General features: G+C 36.5%; 1 protein-coding gene across 1 annotated transcript in view; it reads right to left on the reverse strand.

Annotated features, from left to right (window-relative positions):
* The window catches only part of LOC135202844 (histidine-rich glycoprotein-like), an 11,983-nt gene extending 4,139 nt beyond the window's left edge, over positions 1-7,844 (reverse strand). Inside the window, exons 1-4 of the mRNA XM_064232304.1 lie at positions 7,810-7,844; positions 6,663-7,058; positions 5,079-5,348; positions 4,205-4,244 (exon numbers count right to left, since the gene is read on the reverse strand). Of these exons, the coding sequence (XP_064088374.1) occupies positions 4,205-4,244; positions 5,079-5,348; positions 6,663-7,058; positions 7,810-7,818 (715 nt within the window). The 5' untranslated portion in view covers positions 7,819-7,844. The remainder of the gene's footprint in view (positions 1-4,204; positions 4,245-5,078; positions 5,349-6,662; positions 7,059-7,809) is intronic.
* Between the last annotated feature and the right edge of the window lie 2,156 nt (positions 7,845-10,000).

The following is a 10,000-nucleotide window of genomic DNA, read 5'->3' on the forward strand; positions in this document are numbered from 1 at the left end:
ATAATAAAAATGTTAAAAGTTCGTGTATAATTTATAAACACTATAAAAACTCTCGAACCCATCTCAGGGTTCACTTTTTTTATTTTAATTTTTTTTTTTTGGGGGGGGGATTGAAGATGAACCCAGAGAAAGGATCGAAAGCTTTTATAAAGCGTTTATGAATTATACAAGATATTTTAACATTTGTGTTATTGTGGAACCCTTAGAAAACTCGCGTAATAGTGAGTTTTTCCCAACTAAAATCATTGTTATTATTATTATTACGATTGTCAGTGGTTGCAGGTACACAATAATATAGCTGTGTGAGAGTTGATGTTCTTTAAAAAATAACAATAGCTTTCATTATTTATTAAAGAACATCAACTCTCAGTTATATTATTGTGGACCTGCAACCATCACCATCATTTTCGACACGGAAAATTGTGTCTTGTTTTTTCTAAATAGCCAAATGTTGCCCCATATATCTGTTTGTTTGTATGTATGGTGTATTTACGTTGCATGGAACCAGCGGTTATTCAGCAACGGGACTAACGGCTTAACGTGACTTCCGAACAACGTCGAGAGTGAACTCCTATCACCAGAAATACACATCTCTGACCCCCTCAATGGAATGCCCGAGAACTGAACTCGCGGCCACCGAGGTGGCAGGCCAAGACCAAACTGACTACGCCACTGAGGCGCTCCATATATGTGTAGGCATATCCTTCGCCCTCTAAGGAAAATATTTCAAGCAACTGTGCGGTTACCCAAGAACTGGAAGTTACCACCAACGTCTATAATCCAAATCATGTTTTGGAGTTTGATGGTCGATATTATTTGATATTCATAACCTGTCGCAGTTAAGCTGATCTGCATTGATTTTCGAGTAAGCCGTCAAGAGAGAAAACGGAGCCAACGAAATTTGTTATAGAGATCTTGTCAACAGCAAAAAAAAAAAAAAAAAAAAATTTAAAGGCTAAATGAAATTTCTATTTTTTATTAAAATGGCAAAGGTTACTGACCATCTTCAACCCGAAAACACCTCCTATATTTGGTTATGGACATATAGGTAGATCGTTTGTTTGAGGTATCTTTAGGAAAGAAAAAAATACCCTTGATTTGGGATTTTCGCTGAAGTATTTTCAGCCAACGAAACAATATACCGTATTTGCAAAGATCCATGTAAATGATATAGCAAAATTCTTGTTAGATAAAGAGGGTGATCAGTTTCTCAATGATAAAAAAAAAATGTAAAGAAAGAAACAAGTGAGAATCGTTTTGCAAAATTCTTGGAGTTTGTTACTTGAAGGTATAAATCAAAGAAGCCACGTAGGGAGACAGTGCCGACAGTGCACCCTACGCGGTGCTCTGTAGACAATGCTCCAGGTTCTTTGTATCGTGTTCTCGTCCCCCTAGCTGCAACCCCTTTCATTCCTTTTACAGTACCTCCGTTCATATTCTCTTTCTTCCGTCTTACTTTCCACCCTCTGCTAGCAATAGTTTTATGGTGCAACTGCGAGTTTTCCTCCTGTTACATCTTTCAGATCTTTTCCCTCTCAATTTCCCTTTCAGCGCTGAATGACTTCTTAGGTCCCCAACGCTTGGACTTTGGACTCAGTTTGATATTCTATTCCTGTCCCAGCAATCAAGCAAGCAACGTAATCATGTCAGATTGCTACTTCAAGATGGACTGGCCCTCCTTATTGCATCACGGGTTCATAATGATCTGTCAGCGTCTTGACTTCGGGTGAGCAATAGTTCACAGGCTTCCGATAACGTTACTTCCCAACTCTATACAATATATATATATATATATATATATATATATATATATATATATATATATATATATATAGGAGCTTCAAAAGGTGTCCATGATACAATGGGTAAAAGGGATCAAGTTTATTACCAACGAAACGTTTCGCACATGAAACCTCTGTGCATCATCCGTCTGTGAAAGAGCAAAGAGACACAAATAACATTCAATGATAAAACAATAAAGGAACTCACAAATATGAAAATAGTCTTAAAAATTAAAAGGAACAAAGTAAAAACACATACAAAGGTAAAGAGAGAGAGAACAACCCAAACACCAACCGTCCATAATGTAGAGAGAAGATGGAATGACCAAAAATCAGTTGACGGTGACGACGTCAACTATGCCAGGTATAGAGTTGCTCAGGAGGTATTGCTATTGAGTGAAGGAACAAGTTTCTTAATGTATAACGACTCGAGGGTAGTTAGATGGTCAGGATTTTTTTACATAATCTATTATTGCGAATTGTTCTTTTTGGATTTCAATTTTACAATTAGAAGTGTGGTTCCTGATATTGGAGAATTCAGGTTGTTTTAGGCTCTGACCAGTACGGAAGCTGAAACCCTGATGGCTACAATATCTGACCCTCATCAGCCTCCGAGTCGATCCAAGGTAAGAGCCCGGACATCCAGGTCAAATAAATTTATATATGCCGTTGGATCTCATGAAGGGCTGAAGGAGGTCTTTGAAGTTAAAGAAGGAGCCAATTGTATATGGATTACTTGATATAAGTTTGACTCTGAGACAAGGAATCTCTTGTTCAATGATTCGTGTGAGATTGAGCGAGGATTTGAGGTCAGAGGTTTCATTTGCGAAACATTTCGTTGGTAAACAACTTGATCCCTTTTACTCATTGTATCATGGACACCTTCTGAAGCTCCTATGTATTTATTTCACTGAGCCGCTATATATATATCATATATATATATATATATATATATATATATAGATATATATATATACGTTTACACACCCTCCAGAAAAACTCAACAACACATGGTCACAACCCCATTCATTCCCGTAGGGGGTTAGTGCCGTCTGTGCACCTCACACGGTGCACTATAGGCACTTAAGGTTTTTTGCAGCGTCTCCTTCGGCCTAGTACCTCCGTTCATTTTATCTTTCTACCATCTTGCTGTCCACCCTCTTCTTCCTATTACCACTTTCAAACCTTTCTATTCTCAGTTTCCGTTTCAGCGCTGAATGACTTCAAAGGTCCCAGTGCTTGGCCTTTGGCCTAAATTCCTATTCCATTCCATTCCACAACCACATTCACACTTTTAAGGACTGGAAAGGGAATGGTCCTTCTGTGCAAGAATCTACCACAAAATTAGCCGCTTCATGAACCCACGGAAAAGACACATCAGCATCACGTCAAACACTCTCAGTTACTATGGCATTCACTTCATCTTGAGAGTATTGTCGCGCCTCGTGGATATATAAGCAACCGTTCTTATCTGTACTGCTCTTCGTGTACCCGGCTAACACTTCTGAATTATACACTCACTAACCTATCGTCCTCCATTCTTTCCACATGACCAAACCACCCAAAAATATTCTGAGCCATCTTTTCTAACCTTTATACGTATCTGACCACGCTTTACCAGTTCATTTCATCTTACTTATTACTACACGCACGCACATACACACACACACACACATATGTGTATATAATATATATATATATATATATATATATATATATTATATATATATATTATAACACACACACACATATATATATATATATAATAATATAATAATAATAATAAAAGGAGCCTACAAAAACGGCAAAATATAGACAGTAAGTACCATATTTCAGAGACTGCTGAGAGAGAGACAGTAGTCTGTAATATAGTACCTACTTTCTATATTGTGGCGTTTTTACGTCTCCTTTTAATAGATGGAATTCTATTGTAACAGAACAGTTTTACCAGTCATATATATATATATATATATATATATATATATATATATATATGGGTATGTGAGTTTGTGTGTGTGTGTGTGTGTGTGTGAGGGAAAGAGAGACATAGCCAGAGAAAAAGAGAAGGAAACACCACGCGCATGTAAACTTTCTATAAAACGTTTATTTTCTGTAGTGAGAATAAACGTTGTCCGTTCTTTGGTAACCTTAACCGAAACAGACCTCATGGAAGTTACAAGCTTCGATAACATTTACGTTAAATAATGAAAATGATGATATATTTTCCATTTCGTTGCTTTTCTTGAAAGAGGCTCAGAAGGCTGGGTGGGCGGAAGAGAATAAAGCCTCTCGTCTAATACGTAGTTTATTTGGAAGTTTTGATAAATGGGAGGAAGAGAGTGAAAACAAGACCCTCTTGACTGTTTGATTGACTTCGAAAATCATTATTTATTTATCTATTTATTTTCTATTTGCGAGGATACCGATGGGGCTGGCAACACAGCATTCATATCGAAACCAAGCCTGATGGAGGTACGAAAGAGAGAGGGGTTTGGTGGAGGAGAATATACGTAGACATTTTAATTCCTAACGCTCCTCATAAAAAAAGAAGCATTCACACACAAATATATACAATCACCTCTTGGAAAATGGAAGACTATGGCTATCCATGAATTGGAATCTGAAGAAAATTCCAAAGTTAGTTTTGAGGTATTTACATGGCATGGACATGAACCAGTCACCGTTTCAAGTGTCCCCGTAGGTTGGTAGTGCTATCAGTGCACCTCCCATGGTACACTGTAGGCATTGCTTTCGGTTCTTCGCAGCGTCTCTTAGGCCGCTACCTACAGGCCGTTTCGTTCCTTTTACAATATCTCCGTTCCATCTTACTTTTTCATTGTGCAACTGTGAGGTTTCCCTCCTGTTACACATTTAAAACCTTGTTACTTTCGATTTCCATTTTAGCGCTGAATGACCTCATAGGTCCCACTCCCAGCTGTTGGCCTTTGGCCTAAATTTTATATACCTGTTCTATTTTAAGCGAGAGTGGAATTTCATGGTAATTATAGATTATGATGCGCAACCCATCATAAATTAAATGGGCAGACCTATTTGTTCAGCATATTATTACTATGATGGATACATTAAACATATATTTTTTGTTATTATAAGATTAAGGCAACAAATGAACAAGCATACATCACTTTGACAAATTTATTCTATAAAAATATTCAAGTGAAATAAATAGAAAAGCATATTCGTCGTCAGAGGAAACATTTCGCTCGCGGAATGTCACAACTTTGTACCGTAAGTCGTTTCGTGGAGTCCATCCGCTGAAGTCCACCCTTAGTGATAGGCGTCCACAGGGGCGTGGTAGGCAGGTTTGGGCGCATAGGCAGGGGCGTGTTTGGGCACGTAATCGTCGTAATGGGCTTCTCCCTCGTAGGTGACGGTGGCATGGTATCCCGTCTCGTCGGCGTAATAAGTGACGGTCTGGATGCGTCCGTCGGGCAGGTGAACGAAATATTTGCCTTCCGTCTTGTAGCCGTCGCGGACTTCGTCGTGGCCGAAGTGGGCGCCGGAGTAGTCGTCGTGAATCAGGTAGTTGTAGTTGTAGGCGGCCGGGATCTGAGAGCGAGACAAATAAGGTGATAACTGATACTAAGACTAATAATAATAAAAACAATGGTGGTAATTCGATTTTCCGAGTGACTGTGGCATAAAAATGTAAGGAAGTCTTTCGTAGCCATTCACTATATTAGTGGTTCCCAAACTGGGATCCGCGGACCCCTGGGGAGGGGGGTCCAGTAGAAGGACATAGGGGGTCCATGACACAGTGAAAAAATTAATATCTTGTCAACTCCAGAAAAAAAATTGTAGTTGTTTTCACTTAAAGCAATGTAATAAAATTTTTGAAAATATTTTGCATATTTACTTATACTACTTACTTTGTGCAGGATTATGCAAGCATTAAATGTACGACGTTTTACTGTGTATCTCGGTATGGTAATGATAAGTTTTGTTTGACCGGGGTCCTCGGATGGGAGTCATCATATCTGGGGTCCTCGGTATGGTCAAGTTTGGGAACCACCGCACTATATGATTGAATCTCAGTCATACATTGATTATGCAGATAAAGTTAGTCGATGAATATTAAAGACAGGTCCGGTTTTGAAAGGGAAAATACAGTGGCATAGGAAAACTAAATTTATGGATTTGTTAGCATATCAACGTCATAACCACATATGCAATCGAAGCATTATTATCAAGTAAGCAGTATCTTATCATTAAGGGTAAATGATATAAGAAAGATTTGTAGACACACACACATACACACACACAAATATATATATATATATACATATATATATATATATGTATAATATATATATATATATATATATATATATAAATATATTATATATATATATATATATATATATATATATATTATATATATATAATAGATATATATACACACCCACACACATGAGTCTTATCACATCACCGTGATTCATATATACGCATTAAACTACAAATGTCCTTCAATATCTAATTCGCTCTACCTCGTAATGAACTTATATGGAACTATTTTAACACATATGAAAATATATTAATTCCGAGGTAGAGCGATTTAGATATTAAAGGACATTTGTAGGTAATATGTAAATTATATATATATAGAATATATATATATATAGCTATATCTATCTATCTATACTATACTATATATATAATTATATAGAATATAGATTATATATTATATATATATATAGAAGTATTATATATATATAAGCGATATGAAATCAACTTTATGACAACATATATAATGAAAGCATGATAGTTAACAAAAGAATATCCTTTCAGTAATAAATTATCAGCGAAAAAAAACCGTAGACATAACAATATACATCTGGATTTTTCTCGAATTATTATACTTACGTCGTGATACGTCTCGTGACCATATCCACCTTTGCCGTGAAGCACCGGTTGGACGTGTTTCGAAACACCTCCGTGATGTACAGGACCGTGGACTTTTGGACTGTGAACAACGGGACTTGCATGGTGTATGGGACTATGTACAATTGGCCCAGCGTGGTGTACAGGACTATGTACAACTGAACCAGCGTGGTGTACGGGACTATGTACTATTGGCCCAGCGTGGTGTAAGGGACTATGTACAACTGAACCAGCGTGGTGTACGGGACTATGCACTATGGGACCTGCGTGGTGTACAGGACTATGTACAACTGGACCAGCGTGGTGTGCTTTGGAATGAAGAAGACTGACGTCACCGGCTGCTAACGAGGCCACGCCCACAACTAGGAGTAGTGTTGCCTACAGATGATATGAAATTGATGAGGGTAAGAGTAATAATGCCTGTGAATAATAATATAATACCAATAAGACTCTGACAGTCCATCCACGCTTTAAAAGAAATAAATATCAACACTTCTCGGTCTATAAACAAACAATTCCACAAAATGTCATCGACACAAACAAACGGGCAATTGCTACATAATCTCTATACAATAATTGGCAAAGATAATGACGATAATATAGACAACAGTGAAAATAGTTCAAATTAAATTGCCAGAAGAGTGAACCACTTTCTAAGCTCATAGGGCACACTCGATCAATTCCTCAATCTGAAGTAGGTAACGTTAAAGAAGTTGGACAGCCAGGAGAGAAGAGGCAAAGGGAACGGATGAAAAGTAAAAGGCAGAAAGCGATGTAGCTGGAACTAGTGGTATGAGTGATAAAATGATGGAGGGTAGAGCCAAGATGGGTTACCCTTTTGGTTATTAGCAAATTTCAGTATATTGAATTAGTAGTTTTTTCATGAGGTTGCTCGCTCTTTGTAACCTTGGTTGTGAGCCTGTGACCAATATAATAATAATAATAATAATAATAATAATAATAATAATTATTATTATAATAATAATAATAATAATAATAATAATAATAATAATAATAATAATAATAATTAATAAAGTAGATTCAGTACGCCAACAGAAAAGCAAGGTTATGAAGAACTAAGTAACAAATAAAAAAAAAACTAATTAGCAAATAAAATGGATAGCTCTACCTGGTACATGGCTGCTGTCAACGAGACTCGAAGCGTATGGGTCACAAACCCTGCTGTTCCCCCTTATATACGTTTCAGTCGGTCATTAAGGCGCACGCGCAGTCATAGTTAAGTTCTATTTCAGTCGCACCCATAAAGATCGAAAGTGACTTTCGTATTTTTTCACGGTCATTACTCAATGTTACTCCTTGGGTCCCTTTTTTCGGGATGCCGATGGGACGGCCCAACCCGACGACGACGTGTCCTTAATGGAAGCCCCGAAATTACGGGGTTTTAGGGGTTTTGGAAATCTGACAGGGAAGTTGAATGTATATGAAAATGATATTGTTATTGTACAATAAAGTTTTATACATACTTACAAAGGGATTGGAGGTATTTGGGGTAAAAATGGACATATTTGTAGAGTCTTTTTCGATATATTTGTATATATGTATAAATATATATTATAATATACAGTATATATAGTATATGTAATACCCATAAATATACATATGTATAACATACATTATATATATGTATATGATATGTATGTATGTATGTGTATATATATATATATATATATATATATATATATATATATATATATACATACATACATACATACATCGATCTACAAATGTCCTTTGATATCTAATTCGCTCTACCTCGCCCAAGAGCCGACAAATTTCTTATCGACTAAAAAATTCCCCTTTGGTTAACATATATATGAAAATATATTAATTTCGAGGTAAAACGAATTATATATTAAAGGACATGCAGCTCGATGTATGTATATGAATCATGGTAATGTGATGTGGACTCGTGTATATATATATATATATATATATATATATATATATATATATATATATATATATATATATATATATATATATATATATATGTGTGTGTGTGTGTGTGTGTGTGTGTGTGTGTGTGAATGCGGCTTTGCGTATACGTATGTGCGCTTGTGGAGGTCGAGTGGATGTTGTGCCTGAGGAGTTCATAAGACTATGATTTTTTTCCACATAATATGAGACTTACGCGACAGTACAACAGGAAACAGTGTTGGTCAGATATCACTTTTCAAGGAGGTATAATTGCTAAGCACGAGTACTAGATATCCAATACAACCTACGATAACATCAAAGGTTATTTGATTCTTTAAGAGGGGGATGATAATGCAATTGTTCTGTTGATCAAGAATACTTACGAAGATGGCAGTAAGGATGAATATTATTGCCCGCTATTAAATGACATGACGTTTCTGACCTTAAATCTTTTAAATAATGACAGAACATTCAGGTTACTTACCAAGAATGAGAAATATCCCTCCCCCCCTCCTTTCTCTCTCTCTCTCTCTCTCCCTCTCTCTCTCTTTTTGTCAGAGAACCCGAAGAAGCAACTGAGAGGATTTTCCAAGATGACTTAAAATTGATAGTCCCTATTACGGCTCTATCTTTGTGCTATTGTGTGTGTTGGTAATTTTTTTTATTGAATATTATATATATTTTAGACGTCATGTTCCCCAGCTGTTATCTGTAATCTCCTTTCTCTCTATACTCTGTTTTTTTTTCATCTGTCCAACCGACTGTGGTGTTTGCACATGGTAACACTGCGTCCCGGGCTTTAAATAATATCATATTTCGAATATTAACGGTGTAATTCGCATATAGTAAATTATTAAAACACTTTTCAGTTGCAAATGTACACCCAGATATCCTTTTATCCACCTAAAACTTAGACATAGCGTAACTATTTAAAGCCCGGGACGCAGTGTTACCATACGAAAACACCACAGGCAGATGGACAGATGGAAAAAAACAGAGTATAGTTGCTGGTGTAAATCCGATTTTCATCTTTTTTAACTTCAGGCTAAATCCTAGTTTTAACTTGTCCTTTCCTTGACAAGCTTAGAGAAGACGAAGGCTTCTTAAGGACGATATCTTTCTCCCACTGAGATTTTTTTTCTATATCACTTCCTTCTTTCAGTTCACAATAGCTGCTCAGCCTTAGATAACCTCAACTGGTCCCGAAACTTTTCACATCAAATAAAATGATGAAAGTTGTTGCTATTGGTTACTGGTCCTCAAGGCCGTCTAACATTCTTGAGAGATTTCCCCAGATGGATTTGTCTTCGTAGTTTGCGACCTTTCTATTATTTATTATTATTATTTATTTATTTTTTTGGTGAGTACCGGGATCTCAAGTC

The sequence above is a fragment of the Macrobrachium nipponense genome, chromosome 33 (genome assembly GCF_015104395.2).
Source record: "Macrobrachium nipponense isolate FS-2020 chromosome 33, ASM1510439v2, whole genome shotgun sequence".
Lineage (NCBI taxonomy): Eukaryota > Metazoa > Arthropoda > Malacostraca > Decapoda > Palaemonidae > Macrobrachium > Macrobrachium nipponense.